At 43.1% G+C, this 23,478-nt stretch overlaps 2 protein-coding genes and 1 long non-coding RNA gene across 3 annotated transcripts; 1 reads left to right on the top strand and 2 right to left on the bottom strand.

The window, feature by feature from the left end:
- The first annotated feature begins 3,216 nt into the window (after positions 1–3,216).
- On the top strand, positions 3,217–14,204 carry LOC119196506 (uncharacterized). The gene is made up of 3 exons (XR_005114317.2): positions 3,217–3,282; positions 13,405–13,571; positions 13,682–14,204. It is a non-coding gene; the product is annotated as an uncharacterized LOC119196506 (long non-coding RNA).
- Positions 14,205–17,117: 2,913 nt separating this feature from the next.
- On the bottom strand, positions 17,118–19,874 carry LOC119196509 (cholesterol side-chain cleavage enzyme, mitochondrial). Its single transcript, XM_037452259.2, has 9 exons — positions 19,582–19,874; positions 19,272–19,427; positions 18,969–19,168; positions 18,646–18,849; positions 18,402–18,562; positions 18,154–18,320; positions 17,889–17,967; positions 17,597–17,788; positions 17,118–17,502 (listed from the first exon to the last, which is right to left on the bottom strand). Exons 1-9 carry the CDS (start codon positions 19,848–19,850, stop codon positions 17,380–17,382), a joined length of 1,551 nt encoding a protein of 516 aa, XP_037308156.1. The 5' UTR covers positions 19,851–19,874; the 3' UTR covers positions 17,118–17,379.
- An 80-nt stretch (positions 19,875–19,954) lies between these two features.
- On the bottom strand, positions 19,955–23,101 carry stoml1 (stomatin (EPB72)-like 1). The gene is made up of 7 exons (XM_037452260.2): positions 22,761–23,101; positions 22,327–22,433; positions 22,088–22,237; positions 21,520–21,723; positions 21,230–21,440; positions 20,950–21,150; positions 19,955–20,786 (listed from the first exon to the last, which is right to left on the bottom strand). Exons 1-7 carry the CDS (start codon positions 22,942–22,944, stop codon positions 20,590–20,592), a joined length of 1,254 nt encoding a protein of 417 aa, XP_037308157.2. The 5' UTR covers positions 22,945–23,101; the 3' UTR covers positions 19,955–20,589.
- Between the last annotated feature and the right edge of the window lie 377 nt (positions 23,102–23,478).

The following is a 23,478-nucleotide window of genomic DNA, read 5'->3' as shown; positions in this document are numbered from 1 at the left end:
CTGTGAATCGGCACTTCTGGATGTCTTGCAAATTCACGTTTTAACGAAGGAAAGAGGCTGAGTATGTTAGGTCTTTGACTCCTGATCTTTGTAAAACAGGTGTGACACCTTCTTAAATGAACAACATGTCTATCCGCAGTCACTTCCTGCGACACACAATGAGCTCTTAACTTGGCTGACCAGCATCTAATGTGTGGGTGTGGATGTATGAGGGCAGGATTCACATATGCATCCATGCATATGTGAAGATGCGGTATGTCTCTATGTGTTTGTGCGTGAGTGAGTATTTGTGCACGCGCCTGTGGGCAAAAGTACAGGTCGGTACATCCTGCTCTGCCACCATCTGTGCTCAGGCAGACCACAGGCCACTTAACACACACTCACAATGTCCATACAGCCACATAGCAAATATGAAGATGTCTTTAATTCCAAAAAACAAATAGATTCTGTGCCTGTCATATGCTAACAAGAATTTAAAAACGTAGTATTATTAAATGTATAATTATTCTTAAATTGCAACACATATTGATGCACCAATGGAAAAATGTCCACCACCAGCCCACAGGGGAATCCACGACCTTAGATTGAATTTACATGTATTTGCACTACATTATGATTTCAGATACATCCTTTAAATGAATGCGTTTCCATGATTTAGAATTTCAGTTCCTTCTGTAATTGTCAGGAATAATGGTGGTAGATTGGGAATCAATAAGAGACTGAAGACACTGGTGACCTTTGTGCGTGCTCAGAGGAGCATGAGCCGATGACATTTTAAGCTCAAAGCTCCCCATGGGTAAACACTCGTCAGTCGGTGTCTAAATGACACTCTTGGCAATCCGAGTCTTTCTAAACAGTGCTCGGCCTGCCAGAACATATAGAAGCAGTCTGCAGTGTAAGTGTGGCACAAGCCGTTGCATGGAAGTATGAGACCGGTTACAGAAAGATGTGGATGTGTTTGCAAAAATAAATAATTCAGAAAGTCGGATGCAGGTCTGCTTCATAAGCCCTAATGAGCACAAACATCTGTGGGCATATTGTGACCCTCTTCAGCCAAGCCCACCGGAGTCCTCCGTTTGGCAGCGCCTCCTGTCCTCACCTGCGGGCGCCCTCCTTCGCTGCGGTTTCTACCGGGGAGTAAGACTAAGCCGCTCTCAGTAGATGAGGACGCACGCCCCTGCGTCAATGCCATCTGCCAGCTCCCCTCGGGGAGGGGGGCCCAGCCAGGTGCTGGGCACGCTCTCCCGCCAGCAATGCCACAACAGCACTTCCTGCTGCGATCAGCCTCGCTGAGCCAACTGTTGATCATCCTGTTCTTTCGTTCCCGCCCAGAGACTCCTCATTGACCAAATGGCACGCTGTGCTTGATGTAGATTTACAGCACTCTAAAGACGGGTTCAGAGGATGCTCACAGTTTTTGATGAATGCAGATCATTCCATGAAGCCATAATTGAGCGTTGACGTGTTGCTCCGCTCCTCCCTGTGCTTGCTGCAGGTCCCCCTGGGTTGTTTCCCTCGTGATGCGGCTTGTGTTGTGTTTTTACCCTGTGGAACAGCGAAGAGCTTCCGTGTTTACTGATGCTTGACGTCTGAGTCCCACTTCACAACTGCTGGTGAAACGGTGACTGAAGTCCAACCTGTACAGGGCGAAACATGAGACGCTAAACTGTTGCTAGAATGTTTAAATAGTTTTATCCTGAATTGTTCCAGCAATGCCAAGTGATTTTATAGTATTTACTATTGTGTCTTGTGACATCACGACTATTTAAGTCTTTGTCAAACGATACATTTTCCTTTTTGTTTTGTTTTTCCAGATAAACCCACAATGTTGGAGCCACAGTTACTCAAAAGGTGCACCACCTGCCCGCAGAGGATACTAAAAACTGCTTTATTGCTCTATAATAATCGTTTTTTTTTTCATTATTATTATCTTGCTGCCCCTTTTTATGGGATCTGAGAAAATACCATTTACTAGCTCTCGGGAGTGACAATCTCAGATGTGATGTCTCTGGCCACCTATGCGTCCTGGTCTGTCTCCCTTCTGCTGTTTGGCTCCTTTATGAGGCCTGCTTCATTGGCAGGCTGTAGCCATATGATATTAATAGATCTCTTTTCAGCGGGATGGCACTCTTGTGTGTAGTAAGTATTATGCTGTCGAACAACGATTCTCACAAAAGGCATTCCCCAGACTGTCACTTTAATTTTATACTGCAAATGACTGCGGACCTTTCAGGATGATTTCCTTCATGCACGGCTAGAAAATCGAGAGTTCTTGGTCCGGCCTTGTGTTCAAGTTTACAATCTATAGCTGCACAGAGTGCAACTTCATGCATTATTTATGCAATATAGCATTCATTGCTAATTAGCACTAACAGGAAAGGATGCCCCCAGATTCCCCTTGATTTTAGTCTAATTTGCATAAATATAATGGGGCACAAGAGAGTGTGAAGACCAACGGCTGTCCTCCCCTAGGGGAGGAGGAGAGGTGTTGCTGGGATTCGGGTGCCGGGTGATAATTGTTAGAGGTCTGTTATTCTGACGCCCAAAACCACAAACTAGATGTGCAAACTGAACAAAGAGACTGTTGATAGCAAACAAATGCAAAATGAACCTGAAATGGAGGCAATGGAAAGATAAAGCTTTTACTCGGATTGAAAAAAATGTGTGTTAGTTTGCGTTCAGGGTCCCAGGGCAATTAGCTGCTTCTTTTGGTTTGACAGATGACATGGGGAGACTTTGAATAAATGATTATTTTACAAAAAGGCAATAATTATTCATTATTGATGGCAATTATGATGAGAGCAGATTGCGATTATTTCTGTATATATGTAAAAGCCTTTGACAGAAGACTTCTTTAAACATTTGTGTTATCTTAAAACGGGGAATCATAGAAATAATGGTGGGGATTTGGAGGTGGGGGTTGCAGTCTGAGGGAAGGGTGATGTATTATTCACAGAGGTGGGGGCCTTAAGTGCCAAATTAATTTGTTTTTTCTTTCCAGTTGGATGGCAGAATAAATGGGCGCTGTCAGACGTGCAGTAAAGTGTCGTGCATTCATTTAGACAAGTGTTATTGCTGCAGTGGAGCAATACGGTTTTAGTGAAGCAGTCCAGCCTGGTGGGGGGAAGCTGTGTAATTATCTCTGCTTGCTGTGATGATTGCTAAAACAGCCGAGTGGTCCCAGAGCACAGCAGCTGTGACTGTCAGGCTGCAGGTCGGTGGGCCTGTTGGCGGACGTGACACCGGTTGGGCTGGCTGGTTGTGACTGAAACAAGACGAGCGGTGAGACTTATTTTTTGTTTATCTGTGATGACAATAGCACATCAGCGCACACTTGTACAAATAGCTTGAGTTTGACTAACCGCGTGCTGATATAGCCAAGGAAATAACACTTTCAGGCTCTGATCTTGCCTGAGTTACAGATTGGTGTTGACAGAAAGGGGGTGACACAAAGTAAAGCAGACCGAGCAGGTGTTTTCCCTTTTTTTCTCTTATTCCACCATTGCTTCTAAGCAAGTCTGACAACTTGCAAATATGGAAACACACATCTGCTGTGTTTGAAAGGAACCAGCAGAACGGAGAATTAATACTAATGTCGCTGGATGGCAGTTTGACATTCAAAAAAAAAGCTAAATGCTCTCCTTTTTCCTCTGTGATACAGAGGAAACTTTGAAACATGCAGGACTTTCTGTGGCGTGAGTCAGATAGTGCATGTGACAGATGTTTGCCAAGAGATAATATTTCTCATGATGTTCAGTCACAGCTCGGACTGAAACATTTACTCTGCTGGTTGAATTCTTCCTTTTCAATCGCTGTGTCAATTTCAGTTTGTGCTGCAGTGGCCCAACTACAATGGACAGAGGGGAGAACATTGCTTTTGTTAGAAATGTCATTATAACTAGGAGGCATAACGTTTACACACACAGTAAACAAAGACACCCAGAATGGGATTTAAAAATCGCACAAAATGGAGACATTCTCCTCTTCGGTTCTCCGCGGTGAGGAATACGCCCCGGTTCCATGAACAAAAACGTTCCTGATGCCACACATCAGCCTGACAGAGGGTCAGAGGAAGATCCGTCCATCCTCACACTTTTGAGATAATCAACACTCACTCGGCTGACTAATGAGGTGGATTCAGAAGCGGCAAAGGGCTGGGTTGAATGTCTTTGTTAGACCGGCCTGCAGCCTCTCTTTTTTTTTTTTGCAGCCCTGCTCCCAGGGGGGGGCTCACAGGCTGCCTAATTGAATCAAATACACATAGTGCCTCCCCCCTTCACAGCTCGGGCCCCTCTCCGCACGAGAAGAGCAGGGAGGAGAGCTCTGGCTTTGATGCTTTTGTTCTCCTTAGCCTGGCCTCAGTGCCAGGGGGCCTTCGCTGCTACTAGTTGCCCGCTGCTGGATGGAGAGGCTGCATCACTGCTGCACTCTGACAGTTGTCATCTCGACAGATGTTGTCAATACACTCTTCTGCTGAAGCGGATTGTTGGTCTGTTAGACTCTGCAGCAATATAAATGGCTAGTCCAGCTTTTGATGAGGGAGCTGGCCCGGACAGAAAGATCGAAAGGTTCAGACACCCTTTTAATCGGTATTTGATAGAACACAGAGTGACACACAATAATTTAGGTCTTATTGAGCAGGTGGGCCAGATGAGCAGAACAGACTAATGTTAATAAAACAAGGACCGTGTGACTACGCATAGCTTAGTGCCCTGTAGTTCCTCTGTGACTGCCTCTCTTCTTTAGAAGACACGCCCAGGAGCAGACTGCATGCCCCCAGTGCTCATCGCAATTCAGCATCCTCATTTCAGAGAGGCAGATTCGAGTTGTGCTTCAAGGAAAAGTCGGCCTATTAGATGGCCTCCAGATGCCAGGTTAATTACCTATTTGTGAGCCGACATTCAAATTGCAAGATGCAGAGCGGAGAGTCCGTCTCTCAGACGTATGCAGCTTCATCCTGCTGCTGGCAGAGCTTATTTCTATAAATCTCATGTTGCATTTCTAATTTTTAACATAAATATATCAGTTGTTATCCAGTTTGCAAACCTTGATCTGGCTTCTTTAGGAGGGTTTCAAATACGGTGCATAATTGGTTGGATTTTCTGTGTTGGGTTTGAATTGTTCGGTCATACCAGTTCTGTTGTACCAGCTAAACACAAACTAGTACAGATGTAAGTGTAATTTCCTTTGCATTAGTGTCTCAGACATGGGCTTTTATCTAATACCCCCCCCCCCTCTTCAAAACAGAGGTCCTTCTTTAATCAAAATAAGCTCAATGGTAAAACTAAATTGCCTATGAATGAGGCTCCTAAGTATTTTTACAAGACTCCCTCTGAGCCAGTAACTCAATCGCGCCCGGAAAGCAGTATTGCAATGAACTTGGCTCCGATATATCTAAGAGGCTAAAATGTGATTGCAGGGAACAGCTGGATTAGTGCAGGCAATGTGTATCCGCTCTTAATGATATTAGATAGGAGTCTGGAGAATACCTTCCAGCACACAGCTCTCATTTTGATGGGCCAAAGAAAGCGATGCAGGCTCTGTCTGCGGGACTGTCCTTCTTTCATTTCAAGCAAAACAAGGTTACATAACCACTACAACTCGGATTGTTATTGCTTAATCACATTTGCTTTAATATCAGCAGAGATAGCTCTGACCCCAGGAGTAATAAGTATGTGTTCATCCAGAATATCTATTGCTCCATGCATTCTCCCCATGACTCCATCTTTCCTGCTGGAGGCAAACCAAGCGAGGGAGTCTTCCTCTAATATTGTTCCTATCAGGCGAGAGCGCCACGCCCAGTCCTGCTGCCGGACTCTCTCTTTCATTTATTGCTGCTTAGGTAGGATAATTGTTTTTAACCTTTTTGTATTGCTCTGCGTCTCTTGTTTTCACTTTAACCTGTTGCAATCCTGTAATCTGAATTAGGATCATTTCATTTTTATCAAGACTATCAATTCCCTATGTTGTATTAACTGTATCTGATAAAGAATAAAGTTACAGCCTCTCTGCTTGTTGTATGCACTATCATGTAAGGTATTTTAATGGTATTGCTGATTTCAATCTGTACTCATGTTGGCTTTTATAATTGTAGTTATGTATTTTGAACTACATATTGATTGGACATCTACATGGGCTTTTTAAAGTCTTCTGACTGAGACTGATCAATATCCTCTCTGAGCACAAATTTCAGAATTAATCTGGCCTCCTTATATAGTATTGATTTTGTCCAACTGCTGGCCACAAAAGAATCTGATTACTTTTTCTCCCTTCAGTCAGAACAAACAGCAGCTTGATAGCGGCGGCCAGGTAGATATGCTCGGCATTTATACTTCCACTTTGCCTTGTTGTGACGTGCCACTGGAAGGGGAAGCTATCAACACAAAGAAAGGAAGGAAAGAGTAACAAGATGTGTTTTTCTGCCTTAATTATCTTTCGCCCCATCTAGTGCTGGGTAAAATAAAACAAACCCTGCACAAGATATCGTTTGGAATTCCCATGCATTTCATTGTCAAACTGATTGTCAAGCCTTGCCACCACTGACATTTTTTTCCATAATAACACTACAAATGTGTGAAATCATTTCTATGTATTTTTCATAGGCGGGACGGTTGCACTCCCTACAGGTTGGACCCCGGGTTCAGATGCAGCATGTGGTGCAGACCTACCCCTGCCGAGCTGTACAGTCATTTCTGAGCCGCCGGGCACTGTTGCGGTTTGAGAGTGTTGCAGACGGAGGGACGGGAAGTGTGGAACTGTGCCCTGAATAGTAATAGCTTTACAGACTCCATCCACCCATTGCGTCTGTGCAGGTTAGACACAGCAGAGTGAGCAGAGTCTCTCAGCACTTCTCACACGGAGGTTTGTGTTGTCCATCAGCTGGCGGGAGAAGAAATGGGGCCACAGTGACATCTGGTGGCTTTTGTTGCACACTGTGTGGTGGGTTGTGGATTGTGATCTTTTTCTTTATTTTTTCACTGCTTCGGCCATTGCAAATACATTCTCCAGTGATAATCTACCCACGTTTAAAAAAAAAACAATAGGTAATCGCTTTGTTGAAGCTGGCTATTTCAGCCGCTTTAAGCAAACTCCTAAAAGCTTTGGTGAAGATATTCTTCTTCTTTTATGATTCCAACCACGACTACGTGGCTTCTCCTTTTGTCATAAAGGCCGTTTTGCCAAGCTGTTGTTGTTTACCGTCTCGCTTTGTTGAGACTTTCTGTAGATAATGTAATCAATGAGGCTGAAAGGCATGAGATGTTTAGCGTACGTAAGTCTTAGTAGGAATGTGCGATGTAGACGAAACTGAAGCGATTCCGTACATGGTGGCCTTGACAGACAAAAGCTGGAGGGGAGGCTGCAGAGCAAACCAGGAATGTGTGGGAGGGGGATCGCTAACGTAGGCGGTTCAGTCTGAGTCTAAATACGAGAGCCGAGAGCTTTTGAGACCTTGGAAATTCAGGGTCACCAAAAGCCACGGTTCTTGGAGCTTTTATATGGAGGAGGCCCGAGCATGTTTTTAGTATGGTCAAAGATGTAATTAATTTTCCCCCAGTTCATAATGTTGCACCAAAATAATAATAAGAGACATTTATGTAAATTTTCACTTTGGTTTCCCAGGAAATACCTTAGCGGTAGTCAATCTGTAAGTAAAGCACTCCATGCTTCCACATTCGGCTCACAGGAAAGTCATTAGGGCAGCTCTAAACAGGCTTATTGTGTTATTACTGTCAGGTGTGCAGGTTGGGCTGTTCTGTTCTGTTTGAAGTACAATGCAGGGACCTGTATCTGCACACAGCAGCAGCCGGAACAGACTGGAACCGATTTGAACCCATTAAGCTGCCCCCCCCCCCTGCCTCAGCCAAAATGTGTAACCTCACAATCGCTCCTGATCTGAATACACATGTGCTGCTGCAGTTGCCTTTAAAATGAAGCTGTTCCAGCAGTGTCAGCTATTGTCTGGCTTGTCTCGTGTCAGCTCTCCATCTAAATGGGGCTGGCCTATACAAAACCCTGCTGAATAACCATGCTGGTCATTAAAGATCCGAACATTGTGCAGCACAGAACCGGGGTTGAGGGTTAACTTCTCTATTACGCATCCTGATCTGATTTTAGAAATGTAAATGATGTATGGAGAAAACGTGCACAATGTGCTGTCAGCCCCACGTGTCTTTCTGCTCTTCTCGGTCGATGTGAAGCTAATGTAAGTCTTTAACCCTCTGATGGACCCCTGGCTAATACCATTAACTCCTCTCTGCACATGACAAATGGTCTTTTGCAAGGTTGCACAGAAGCTATGACTGATGATTGCAAACCAACCAGCACTCTAAAATAGCCATCTTCTCCACAGTAATGTACACAGTGGAATGGGAGCATTTATGTGTCTGTCATTCGCTCCATTGACCTCTCTTTTTAAAGGAAGTTGCTCTCCTCACCTCCTGACCTCCTGACCCATTCCCCAAGTCTACCAGGGTAATCCAGGCCTGGGCTGGAAGTTGCTGTTTCTCCCTAAGCTTTGTAATCACATGAGCGGACTTGTCTGACCTCAATCCCGAGATTTCGGGAAGGGGTGTAACTGGCTGGGTGTTGACACCATTGCGTCACGTCTGTTGTCCCGACGTAAATCAAATCCAGCCAGACAGTGCTGCCAAAATAGGAGTGATGTATCACGCAACAGTCACGCCTTCCGGTCTCTCATCAATCTTCGTGCCCTTTTCACACCACGTGCCTTTAATTTCAAGCAACAGTGTTAAATTTATTTGGATTTGTCTGTTTTTACTGCACAATAGATGCTGCAGCAAGACCTTCTTTTACTTTGAATCCTTTTTACAAAAGCTACTGAAATGTTTTTTATATTTATTTTACTACTTCAATGTTCTTATTTTAGGTTCCACACATATCTCTGTATCTCTCCCTCTTTAGGTGCCTTTGGGGTAACTGCAACTTAGCGGTTTGTGTTCCTCTGAAATATTCAACAGCAAGCCGGCTTCGGTAAATGTCAACTGGTGTGTTAGTCATTAAGCTCGGGTCGAATAGCTTTTTGGAAAGGTCACGTTGAGCCATCGGGGGAAAAGCCGTCGCTGATACTCGCTGTGCCGTGGCGGGCTGCGACTTGGACGCCGGCCTGCTGTTGGCGAGGCTCGCGGCGCGTTGGGGTTGCTTCATTGTCCTCAGAGGCTCAGTCACACGACTCATAGACGTAAGATTAGGATTGGGGAAGCACAACGCAGTAAACATTAGAAATTCAATGGCCTCCAAAAATTGTAGACTTTGTTTGCTTGTTCTTTTCTGGGAATGTTAGTCATTTTGTTTACTTAAATACAAAATGAAAATTGTCGCACTTTAGTATTTGCATTGTAGGGTACATAAAAAAAAGTAGTACCATTTACTTTTGTATTTGTTTGATATATTCAAGGTACAACCTTAAGATAAACAACACCTAAAGCAAACTACAACAGTTTTATCTACACTAAAGCCTCAAAGAGTGTATTGTCTGACGAGGGCTGAACACCCGCACTCCTTATTAAGTAACGTAATTGTTTACTGTTACAGTAGAATTAAAATATTATGTCAGGTGATACTTTAGCTCCTCTTTTGCTTTTGGTTAGAATTAAGGGGAGCTCATCATCCAGCAAATTCAGTGTAAAAGCAGAAATAGCCAGTCAGTGAGATCTAATAAAGAAATTCAAACAATTCAGTTATACTAGATGCTATTTTCAACAATTTGAGGTGTCAGTGTCTGTTTTCTTTTAAATCTCGAGGTGATTTTTATTTTCACCACTCTACTGTTATCACTGAGCTGTTTGCACTCATTCATCCCCACTATTCATTATCGCTCACGGCCGACCCTGCTTTTACGTGCCCACCCTGGTTGTTTATGGAGCACAGCGGTTTGACGACAGCACAACCGTAATTGACAGATGTTGATTTACTGAACGTCCGTGGCTTTGGTGTCACTGTGGGACCCCTGCGAGGAGAGCGCCCCGCTGCCAGCCTCACACGTCCTTGAGTCAGAGCAGCATGTTGCCCTTGACATACACCCTTCTGTCCATCCCTCCTCTCACTCTGTCACCCCCTCTCTACTGCAATATCCTTCTAACCTTTATACCCACATAAAGTCTGACGGAAGATGTGGTTTTACTTTGCTGACAGGGCACAGGTGTCATTACCGGCAGAGGGACATGTCTCAGGGGATCCCAGAAACATGATTTGTGATTTTCTGGTTGAAACATCAATTTGTAGAAATTCAATTTAGCATAATTTAATCTTAATGCATATCAAGCCTAACTGCAGATAAATTGTTTTTCTCAAACGTAATTAAGTTAACAATAAATGATAATACTCTGTAAAAATGCAAAATGTTAACAGCTTGTTATTATATTATCAACGTCTCAACTGGATATCAATATATATATATATATATATATATATATATATATATTTTTTTTTAATTGCACTTCCTGTGTTTTTGGAAACATTTCTCCATCTCCAACCGCACTTGTGGTTGATCAAAACTATTCTTTGAGCAGTGAGAAATGACTTCTTGTTAATCTGGAAACATGCAACTCTTGCTTCTCTCTTTTAATCCCTTTATTCACTTATTTTTAGATCACTGCTGCACCAAAGACTCCTGTGACGAGAAGGGAGACCAGCTGTGTAAACCACTACATCCTCATTTCTCACTTCTCCTTTCCTCTCCTTTCTGCTTCAGCTCTCCGACACCTCTATAACCTCGGGTTTTAGCACCCTACGAGTATTTCTGCTCGGCTTGTCCTGAGAGGATGGCATCACAGGACGGTTGAGAGGAAGATGGTGTTTTTTTTAGCGGCGAAGGACGGAGGGAGGACGCTGAGGTCAAATGCCAGAAAAGAGCAAAGTTTGGGTCAGAAGAAGCATTGGAAGGAAGAAAAATAAAAAGGTGGTGGACAGGAGAGTGTGAATACGTGGAGGTATAGAAAGCTCCCGGGAGCCGCCTGGCTCTGGCAGGCTAATTGAAGCTCTGTGTGGCAGCCGGCTCTGAGCTGTCACTCCAATGAAGAGCCCATTTGCTGCATTTTTCAGGCTGTGTACTGAATCCCGATGATGTTACCAAAGATCCAGACCGACTCTCTCTCATGGAGGCCCTCACCTCCTCACCCCCCTGCACGGGGACACACAGCCACCCGAGCTCCCCGCAGACAATGTGTAACCAGGTCGGAGGCATTCTGAGCACGGGCAGCGACTGCAGACACAAAATGTGGACATGAATTATTTTATACATTTTCTGGGCAATCTCATACATGTTAATGTGATATAAGACCCTGTGTTTTCACTAGTACTCTACAGGTTTCCCCTTGTTGAATTAGAGGAGTTTGTGTCTCTAGCAGAGCACATAGCTGTAAGCATCTAGTGAATTATTTATCATGAATTCATCTCAAAACTAAACGTAGTGGGTTCTTGATATGCAAAGCTGTTACTGAGATATTTATGCACATGGTTGTTAGTATTTGATCACACTGAATTGAATTACCTGTTAACTTGGAGTTTGGACATATTATCCCTGTCTTGTCTTTCCCAGTTAGTACTTGATTGTTAAAATGTTGGTCGGATGAGGATTAATTCACTGTACGCTGCAAAGAAAGTGTATATTGTTTCAAGTGGATGCTTATCAAGTAGATATTGAGATTGTAAAGTGAATGCTTGCCACAGTACTTTGAATAATTGATTCATCCTCCTTCCTGCCCCATCTTCTATCATTTAGTATGATCTGGTGCCTTCAATGAACGTCTATCTCTGCGTAATGAGCTCTCAACCCGGAAAGTTATTGATCCGTCTGTTGAAGGTTCATTTGCACACACGCATGGAGAGTAAAAGAATTTAGAGACTCGTCTCTTTGTTTATCCTTTTTTTGTTTTACATTCAATCAGTTAACGTCTGTTTTGTTATCTTTTTCCAACAATCCACCTTAAGTTTATGGAGTTTTTTAAAGGAGATTTACAGATGATAGATGATATTTGCTCAGTATTGATGATTTGACATCCAACTCTAGCTGAGCTGAGTGAAACTGGAAATGAAGTCTCAGAGGGAGCTGCAGGTGCTGCACAGCAAGTCCCTTTGAAATCATTGTTCACTCCTCATCAATCTGCTTGTCCAGGCAGACAGGATTCATGTGGTTAAATACAAAAGAGCAATGGGAGCAGAATTCAGGTGTTTTAACATGAGTGAAAGAGAGAATACAAGGATGCATGTTTTAGGTAAAAGCCCTACATTCCGAATTTGATTTCAGTAAAAAGTTTGAGTATCCAAATATAATTAACACAAGCAAAAGTATTAATTATCAAGATTATCAAGTAAATGTACATTATGTATGGTGGTAAAAGAGGTTTTCAGAAATGCCCAAAGTTCTTTTGTATTGAGCTTTGTTAAATGTGAAACAAGGCTACAGTGGAAGAGGAATCTCTCTGGTTGCTGAGGCTTGTGTTGTGTTTACAGCTTTTAATAAAAGAGCTGTAAGGTTGGATTTGTGTTCAATGAAGGCCTCAAAAAAGACACAATCTCCTGGCAACTGTGCGGCTATAAAGGTATACTCTGACAGTGCAGAGGTATTCATGTTGGAGGGGGAGCCTGTCGGAATATACTATATAATGACTTCATGTCATGTCAATTTTATCAATGTGGGCTACCTAGCAACCACAATTATTATTTGTACATCGTCTACTTGAAGGACTTCAGGGCTCCTGACTGAGGGCTCTTTAGTTATAGAGTGGGCACTGTATGCATTGTGATGCAACAGCCTTTATATTCAAGAGATGAAGAGGTAGAACAGGACACGCACAAGCGCTGTGAGTAATGAGAGGTCCAAAAGTAGCTATAATGTTTATGGGATATAAGCGTTTCTGTATAAACGCAACTGGTGGATTTACTGTTGCCTCTGCAGAGACGGTCGTTCTCACATGTAGTTACGGACGATTTTTCAGCCATTTCCCAACATTTGTAATTCCTTTTGTGTATTTGATCAATGAATGCTTGGGTTCAAGTAGAGCTCACAGAGGTCGCACCCCTTATTAGACTCCTAACAAACTATTATAAAACATTAATAACATCAGTCCTGAATTATTTTAGGAATCTCAATGTGTAAAATGTACTTGCAACACCCATCACAGATGTGAAAATGTGGGTTCTCTGGGATCAGAGAAATATTATTTTTTTTGAAGCAAAGTTATTAAAAATGTAAAAATCAATGTTTTTAGTTACTTTTCTAAATTTGATTTAGAAAAACGTTTAAATCTAATAAAACTGCTTCAACTATTTATTCAGTGGTTAAAGAGGGTCAAACTAAGCATTAGGCTTATGCTAATTCTGAGAATAAATCTAGTGTGAAGCTACATTTTATCAATGAAGAAAATATTCCCTCCCCCTCTGCAGGTAGGATATGACCTGACGTGATGCCCTGGCAAAGATCCCAGCAAATGGCCGCCATCTTTTCAGGGGACTGAGCTGCACAGAGCAGCCCAATGAGACCAGAAGAGACCAGCTGAGAGACCCGAAATAAACCACACCACCTATCGAGTACATCATCATCCACATGATCGGTGAGAAAGACAACTACACGTTATCATTATTGTATGAATAATGTTTTAGTACCGCAAAAACAAAGAATTTCCTGTATTCCTTTTATTGGTCTTATGTGTTGATGCTTTAGACTTCTTCATGACCGAGGATGATCCCAACATGGCAAAGATCACCGACCTCTGAACTAAGGGGATAAGACCTTATCGAAACCAATGAGCAAAATGCACACTGTGAGTTGTCTTGGTTTCTCTGTGACGTCCTACATTTACGATGGCTACGAGTTATCACAACATGAAACACAGTCATCCTCATTTACGGTATGTGTATCTTTTCTCCTAAACACGTGCTGCTCACCGCCTTACAGGGACATGCTTTGTCCTTACAAGTTTATGCTCTCTGGTCCCCTTCCTTGTACGGTGTTGTCCTGTGGTTTGGGCAGCGTGGAGCTACGACTGCTATAAAAGGCTTCTCTTTACACCAAGAAGCTTTGTCATATCTTCCTGCTCCTCTGAGGGAGGAGGAACAATCTGTGCCTTTTGTACTTACGGCTTGTGTTGATGATTTCTGTATTCTTTATGATTTTTCTATATTATAGGTAGTAATAAAAAAGATACTTTCTCACTAGGGCTTTATCCACTCATTTCCACCACACATTGCAACTCCATTTGTCACATTTTGTTAGTTAAAATATTAATAATAATAATAATAATGGAAACTAGAGGTGTGTGAAAAATCTTTAGCATCATCAAAATGATATCCAGCTGCCATCTGTATGTGATGTTAAAGTGACACTATGTGTGAGAACACGACCACTTTAATGTTTTCAAATCACATCGAGGGGAGGAGAAATGCTTGTTCGCAGGCAGAGACTGAGACTCTGCTTTTATTCCTGACACATGACGGGACTTTCCAGACTCATCGCAGGGAGCCGGCCGTCCCTTCGAGCCGTCGGGGCCCCCCAGCAGAGAGACACCATCTCATCTACACTCATGATTGTCACCTCGCCCCTGCCCTTTCAATTAGATGCTCAATTTCACCATGTGTCCCACGGGAGTCACAACCACGCCATTCGAGATTGGAATCCCCTAATCGTCGCGCCCCCCCCTTCATACATGCGATGTGATGGAAGAGTATGTGACGGAGCAGAGAACAATGAACATGTAGAAACTGCCAGACCACGCGCACAGAGAAAGGGCTCTGCAGCAATGTGATTCTGAAGTAGGAAAGGGCAACACCAATGTGAAACAAAAGGAGAATAAATACGGAAATATTTTGGTATTATTTAATGTTTTTCCATCTGTGCTACTGACATACACCTATGAATAGTAGTTTTGCAGCTACATTTCAGCAGACGGGCTCTGACAGGAGGAGGCACCATCAATGCACGACTACGATTCGTTCCAGAAATCCTGCTTAAAGCTCCCATGACAAAGGAGCTTCACAGGATTGTGTGTATTGTTCCTTTGGATTTTAGGAGACGGAGTAGGGAATTCATTGGAGCCACGCTATAGACAATCGGTTACAGGAACAGCACACTTTATGGCATTATGTTCTCTTTTGGCATCCAGTCGTCTAGTTTCTCATGTAATGTGTTTATCTGAACCCAGGAGAAATAAATTATTCATTAAGATGCTGCGACTTGAGATGCTGGATGTTTTTAAATTGTCAAGTACAGAAAGGGGTCGTTGTCTACATCCTTTAAAAAGATGGGCCTGAAGAGACATCTAGTGGTGGTGTATACACATAGAACTACTCAGCATCCAATAAAACATATTTATAATATAGGATACTACGATAATAAGTCTAGAATGCAAATATACTGAAAATCTATGTTTGAATAATCATGTAAAGGTTACTTAAAGGTGATGTAATTGGATATGCACAGTATATTCAGTAAATACAGCAGATTTGATATATATTTAGTATTAACATGAACGTGTTGTATTCAACCAATAAAATGGAGGACACAGATTCATTTAACTGTGCCTTTCTCTGTCCTGTTTGGTGGCTGATCCAAACCACACATTGATGCATCAGACTGGATGGTTGCAGTGTAGAAATAGATCAGCAGTTCCTCTGGCGGGTTCCACAGGAAGTACCTCTTCTGGTCGAGGTGTTTCTGGTTATTTGATTTCAGATGACCTTGAGGCATTCAGTTGAGTGAGTCGTTTTTAGGAACCGCCTCCCTTCACGTCGTCCTTGATGGCCCACATGAATCTCTAACGGGTGCAGTTTACCTATGATATTATCCTCAGGTTATTGGACTTTTATTTTTATTAAATCTCAAGCATCTGACGTTCTCCCCTTTAGCAGATGAAAAAACAAATCGCTCAGCCACGGGGGAGATGGCCGGGGACATCGTAGCACTCGGGTGGTGACGTCGGAGGCAGAAAACAGTCAGCCGCTCACTGATCTGTCTCTGCGGCAGGAACCTCGGCCGAGACCTGCTGGATGACACAGACGCTGACGCCATGACCAAGGCCGAGATTCCGCGACTGTACAGATAAGCCGCGGCATATCTCCATGAGTGAGCTATTAAACCATCTATCATCCCTTCAACTGCATCCAAAAATGTGCCTGAACTAAAACCGTGCAGATTTATTGACTGAAATTCTTACACCAAAATAAATCTCAGAAAGTTTCCTATCCACGCAGCAGTCCATTTTAAGGATCTCGTTGGTGGACGAAGTAGTGACGGTGGCTCAGTATGTGTTTGCTAATCCTTGCGAGTGTCTATTCCTAAGGAGACTGTGCCGTTTTGTGATAAGGAAGCTCATTTAGGCCACGGACCCTGATAAGCTCTGTGGGTAGTATATCCCTTATCTGCTGAAGGACAGTTTGCGACCCTCAGTAAAAGGATGTTCCTGAAGGTCCTGCCGCTGGCATCAAAGAGACTAGATTTGAGTCCCGCCCAACAGACACTGAGATACATTTAAAAAACTGTATTGATGGCTGTACTGTCATTATGCTTGAAATGATCTAAGCCTCAGAACCAACGTGATTCTGATACAGAACGTGATAGTTTCATTCTTTACAGATCAAATAAAAGGTCTTGGCTTTATAAATAAAAAATTTATTTTTTAAATTTATAATAAAATTGGATTGTTTGAATTCCTATTTTATTTTAAGCCTCTTTGAAATTCCAGCTAGCCAGTCAGACCACTCAGGTGAAATAACGTAGGAGTTACTGGTCAGTTAGTCTTTGGTGGAACCGTTGGATGTGCATTTATTACAGATGAAGAACGTTGACCATACTGAGTGAGCACAGCCATCGCTTTGTGTAAAAAATGCATCCACCACAATCTTACATAATGCACCTCGGCTCAGTAGACTGGGAGTTAGCGATCCGTTAACGTAACGCATGCTGTGCTGTGCGTAATTATTTAACGTGATCTGCTTCTTAAACAGGTCTGTATCAGAATCATAGTATCATCCAAGCAGACGAAGGAAGCAGAAGCCTGTAGAAATAGCTGTTCTCATAAATAATACATTTTCCACTAGAGAGGTTTGCTGACTATATGTTGTTACTAAAAAATGTGCTAAAATGATATACTAGAAGACAGATATTGAATCATTTGCATTGTTTTATTCATCACCGTTATATACTTTTAAATATTTTTGCCATTATACACATGGAATAAAGCATCTGTACATTCCAGGTTTTTTATTATATTGTACACATGCTACAGTTCCATTTTTATTTATTGACTACTATTCATTTTTTCATGAATGTTTTTGTTCTTTTCTCTCCTAATGTCTTCTTGCTGTGCATTTATACTTTGAAATGAGTGTGCGCTTCTCATGCACCACAGATTGTTTCTCAGATTGTTACCGAGTAGCCTGTAAAGGCTTCAGAGTCAGTATTATGGGCTTCTCTGGTAGGAGGATGAGCTCAAAGGTACTCTGCACTTCCACGTGACGCTGTTTCTCCACCCGGAAGTTCTCGAGCATCTGCAAGCACAAAAGATGATGCAAACGGTTAACCTTCGGTGTAGCCGAGTCGCAGAGCATAGCGAGTACTTTATTCTCTGTACATCTATCTCACATGGATAAGGAATAGTTGCATCTCTGCCTCGGCTATTCTGCGGCCTAAACACTGGCGGGGGCCGAAGCCGAAGCTCAGGCTCCTGAAGTAGTGCGACTCGGTCCGCAGCCAGCGGGACGGCTGGTACTGCTCCGGACGAAAAAACACTTTGGGGTCTCTGCCCATTGCATAGAGTCCTAACTGAACCAGAGTCTACACACACAAACACAGAAGGAAGAAAACACAAAAGCTGAACAAGAGCCAAACACTTTGCTTAACATTTGATTCATTTTATATTTGAAGTGCCTCTCACCCCAGCTGGGATGTGGTAGTTTTGAATGATGATGTCTTGTGCTATGTATCTTTGCAAGCTCACTGCAACTGGGTGTAACCTGAGGGATCAGAGGGGGATCATCTACATTAAAAGACACTAGCAAGCAGATGGCAGAACTTGGTAAACTAGAGAAGTTCATTTTCAGAGCAAGAAGAAATTGGAAGTGTAAACATTGCCGACACAACTGACATCTATCACCGAACATCATGACACATCGAATGAAATGCACTGCCATGTATTATACCTCAGGGTTTCCTTTAGAGCTCCTTTGACCAAAGGAATCCGCTTCAGCATCTCCATCAGGTCTCCCTGGCTCTCGGCTCGGGCTGCAACCACCTCCGCCCTCAGCTCCTCCTGGAGGGTGGGGTGGCGAGCTAGTTCATACAACGTCCACAGCAGCGTTATAGAAGTCTGAAAGACACAAACTAAATTATGCAAAGAGGCAAAAAGAAGTGACATTCTGTAAAATAAATCTTTTTTTTTTTTTCTTACGGTATCCACTCCTCCAGCCATTAGCTCTGTGATACTGGCCTTGATGTCTTCGATGGACAGCTTGTCCAGCATGAGCAGGCTGGCCAGGACTCCTGGATATTTCTTTGAAGTGCCATCTTCCTTTTGTAACTGCCTGTAGATGTTGTGAATGCACCGGTCCGCTGATGCACAAAAAGAAATACCATCACTGTAATAAACCGCTCCACATACAGTGCGAAGGTAAGAATTGATCTCCGAGTCGTACCTTGGTTGAAGATCCCATCCCAAGCCCGCACGTGGTCCCGCCACACCTTGGCTCCAATGCGCCTCAGCAGGGCAGGAGGTATGTACAGCATGGGTGAGGTCGTCCTGAACATGAGCGTGATGCAGTCAATGAAATGTTGCGCTTCGGGATCGATGTAGTCCAGCATCAGACCTAGCCGCTCCCCATACAGCACTGAGCTCACGGCTGAGAGGAACAAAGCAGACGCATGTAAAAGAGGAGCAATAATATGGAGAGAAAAAAGAAAAAAAGAACACTGACCTATACGGATTCTACAGATAAAAAGAGGTAAAAGTCAGACTTACACTCGAGTGCATATTTAAAGAGCTCTTGAGAGAGGTCAGTGGTCCATTTGTTCTGGCCATTTCGCTTTATCTTTTTGTGGACCCTCGCTACAAAGTCCTGCCCCACTTCGTCGAGCAAAGGCACAAAATTCTCAAGCACCTTCGGCGAAATCACCTCCTTGTTGAGAATCACGCGGTTTGATCTCCAGTCTTCTCCATTCCTGCGAGGAGATGGTATGTCAACTTCAAATTTAACCTGTAGTACACCCCTGATACATATTGGTAAATAACGTTTAGGTAGGTTGGGACGAATACATTACATACTTTAAAAGAACTCCGTATTTGCGATTCCTGAAGTCTCTGTATGACGTCCAGGCTTCAACGTTCAGCCTTTTAGGATGATGGCCCTCTGCTTTGAACAGGATAGCAGCGTCTTCGGGGTTGATGATATTCACACTTTCATAGTAGCCCACCTTTTCTCTGTGTAGAGAAAAAAAAAGGGTTAAATGCCTGATCAGATGTTTGTTTTCAGAGGACATAATCGTGTGGATTTTCAGTCAATTTCAGGTAACGTTGAGTGTCATGTTAAATTATTTTAGCATTTAAGAATGATAAACTCATTTTCCTTCCCTACCTGTAAATGGGTCCAAAAGTGTTGAAGTTCTGTAACATGATGCGGTGAAGGTTTTTGAAGCCATCCAATTTCCAAAAGTTATACAAGTTAGCCACGCCATTTTTCCACAGTCCAGGAATCTCGTTAAAAGGCCGGACAACGCTGCCGCTGTCCGAGTATACCTGTCTGACCACCGGCATACTGCTGCCGCAGCGCACACCTGTCGTCAGCTCTCCTATCCAGGACAGGGACCCCGCCACGGGGCTTCGCCACACGCTCCACCCGGCCATCCCGAAAACAAAGATTCTCCCTTTGCTCTACCCTGAAGCGCTTCTCTGGCTCTCCCAGGGACATCTGGAGCAGAACAAGTAGGCTGGTCTAAATAGTCTGCCCCCCCTTTGCTGATCAAGGCTCTCCAGTTGAATAACACAGCGCGTTAGTATTTAGTAGGTTTAGATGTGTAAAAATTGAGACGATGCCAACTTATATTAGGCCCTAAAGACCTTCAAATGGATTGTTTTTGTCAACGCGGATCTGATTTGATTTGTGAAGAAAGACAAGGCCATAACAGGAACTCTGTTTATAACAATGGTAATCAACATACACAGTATCGTACCTCTAAAATGATAAAAAATGATAAATACACATACAAAGGCAATGAGCTAAATTTCTTAAAACTGTGTTTGGAAATAATAGGGGATTTTTTTTTTTTATTAGTTTCATTGCTGCCATTTTAAATTCCCTTTTGTTTGATCATGCATAATCTGATGATTTTGTTATATTTGTTAAAATTCTATTCATGTCTCCTCAACAATGTAATCGGCCACCCAATAATTTTATTTGGGACAGAAAAACTACTAACAGCCATGTTTGTTGATTTTGATCATTTTGGTGGAGATGCTACTGAGGAGGGCTGAATCTCACTAGATTTTGTGACTTTTGGAGTTGGTGCTGCTAGCTGCCGTTGTTTTCTTCTCAATCGTTTTTAAGTCTAGTGAACTCTTTTCACTAGATATCAAGATATCCAACCTAAACTTTGATTAGCTTTATGAGTTCTTCCAGCTTCATGGCAGTCTTAATATCTCCCTGGATTTTGAGTCTTCCACTGGTGTAGGCAGCAAATGGTTGTAGTCCGCCCTGGAACATGGCCAGAAGGTCGATGTCACTTAAGCCAAGTGTCACATCTGGCTCTTTGCACAAGGATCCTGCACCAGCTGCACCGCTTCCTACAGGGCACACGCAGAGCAATGGAGATAATTGTTATTTATGGAACTGTAGTTTTCTATTTAACTCAAACAGTTGAGCTTTAACTGAGAGATTTAGCACAAACTTGCATTAAGCTCTCAATGAAAATGCTTATAATCAAGGTCCATTTACAGAAACCATCACCTTGGCTCAAATCCACGTAGTAACTGTGATGTTGTCCATCTTCTGAGCTTATGTTGAACTGAAAGCAGGCCCCGACCTGGGCGACCAAAGTTTCTGAGAGCACCAGCTTGACTTGGTCCACCAGCTCTTCAACGCAGCCCGGTGTGGTCACAGCTCCCTGAGGGGCACTGCTGAGTTCATCTGTAAAAGTTACGCTGTCGTCTAATGAGAAAAGAACAAGGTCTTTATACAACATCAGAATGGGTACATGTTTGCATAAACTGTTAGTTTAAAGCCATACCCTTTTGAGGCTTTGAAATACCACTTTGGCCCAGAAAGTGCATGGCCAACTGCTGAATGGGGCCAGCGAGGCCTTCGAGTCCCGGCACACAGGGAGGCATGATGAGGGCTCCGGAGGGGCCTTCACCGGGTGCTTTTAGCACAGAGCCCAGGGTAAGCTCAACCCTGTCCACCTCCAGCCCCCACGGTTGAGTCATCTCATTTATGTCCATCTGTACGGAGAAATTAAGGATGTAAGTTGGACCGGAGAGAGTGAAAAAAATCCTGCAGAGAGAAGTTGTGGTGTCTCACCCCGAGATATTCTCCAAGTTTGACTCTCTCATTCTGGATCTCCCTGACCGTCTTCTTAGCCAGGCTGTAGGTCAAAGCGTTCAGTGCAGTCATCCTGGTTGAGGCATTCAGGTCCTGGACTGATAGTACCGACATGACGGGACTCCAGATCCTGAACTGGATGTCTGCTCCCACTAATAGCACACCGCCATCCAGAGTAGTGACCTACAGGAGCACAATTACACTTTATATGGGCTCTGACTAATGATCATCTGTTACAATGAAAGAAATACAGAAACACCTCCTGTTTATTCTTAAAGCTGGTATTGACTAAGCAATATTTACTGAGCAAGGCTGAGTGCAGTTAACATATGATGGCCCCTCAGAGGGAGAGTCCCGAGTTACGATCTAAAGCGAAGGCTGTGAGGTTACTTTCCCCAAAACGCCGAAAAAAACTGTCATAACTGTCATAAATGTTTCCGAGGGGAAATTATGAACATTTAGCCTTCATAAACAGCAAGAGTGCACCAAGAGTGTCCCCTGTAGGATGACTTTGGTAACTAGTGATGCTCTCGGGACTGAGGCTTACCTGGCAGGGGGGGATGTTGAAAGCGCGGGTGCGCAGGTCCACTCTCTGCCACTGGTCAACGAGGGGCAGCACCAGGACAATGCCAGGGCCCTTTGGAGGACCAACTCGACCCAGACGAAACACTACGATCCTCTGGTATGTAGGCACAGTCTGCGAACAAGAGGAGTCACAGCTGGTTGTTTTTTTATTCTCTTTAGTGGAGGCGATGTAAGAATCACTGAGGAGAGATTTGGCCTTACTCGCAGCACAAACCATCCCGTTATAGGAAACGTTATGAATGTGAGGATGTAGACGAGGAAGATGACAATCAGGTTGCAGATCCAGGAGAGCCATCCTTGGGAGGTGTCTGAAAGAAAATACATTTAAAAAGCCTTTGTCTTTACCAGAAAACATAGTCAGTGATGATTTACTGGTTTATGGTGTCGTCTCATCTTCTGATTTACGATTGGACAACACGTGGTTTGACCAGAAAGAGTGCACGTGTGGGGTTTTACAGATGGGATTTTATCAGACAAGAAGGGCTTCAGGACACATTTTTACTGGAAGTGTAGGATCCAGTTTAGTAGAGCTTCAGGATGTCCACCTGTGATAAGTTAACTTGCAATGCTATGTCGGTGTGGCGGCCTTTGACATGTGTTGTAAATACACTGTTAACTTAATTTTAACTACCTACCAGTGAAGTCGTTCGCAGAAACATTGGGGATGTTGTCAAAAGAAAATCCTTGTTTGTAGTCTCGGCGTGTGAAGCTGCTACTGTCCACAAACAAGCCAGGAGTCCTCTGACAGTTCTCCTTCTGAGGGAGCAGCTGATACGACTTGTTAAACATCTCTGGGTAGAAACAACTAATTTGTACCATCTAAAGCAACTTCATGTCATCATGTCAAGCTATCAGCCAAAACCGCATTGCAGAAGTAAATACAGTAGTTACTAAAATGCAGAACGCTCCAGCTCACTACAGTAAAGCTCTTCCGTGTTTTGCTGCTGAACTTCTTCTTCTCTGTGATCAATGATTGTTCATCAGTAGATTTACTCATTACCGCTACCTCGCGTTACTGCAGTGCCCCTGCAGGTCAAGATCCTTTTCAGGTTTCATATACCGGTATATATAAAACAATGTCTACAAACACTAATATTTTTTTTAGTGAGTAGTTAAAACCTCCTCTCACTCTCCGACGTCTATAAAAGGTTAAATTGGCCAATTCTAGCCATTATTATGTAATGGCCGGCTGTAAATGTTTTTTGTATATTTTTGTCATATGTCATGTGTGATGTGTTCTCTATTATTTCTGTAAAATTAGATAAATAATGGAAAACATGACCAAAGATGAACAAATGTCAAAATACAAAATGTCCTTATTTATTTAGGATGAATACATTAAAAATGCTTATT

The sequence above is a fragment of the Pungitius pungitius genome, chromosome 6 (genome assembly GCF_949316345.1).
Source record: "Pungitius pungitius chromosome 6, fPunPun2.1, whole genome shotgun sequence".
In the NCBI taxonomy this organism is placed as follows: Eukaryota; Metazoa; Chordata; class Actinopteri; order Perciformes; family Gasterosteidae; genus Pungitius; species Pungitius pungitius.
Note: the sequence above shows the minus strand (reverse complement) of the source record. Positions and strands in the feature narration are given on the sequence as shown.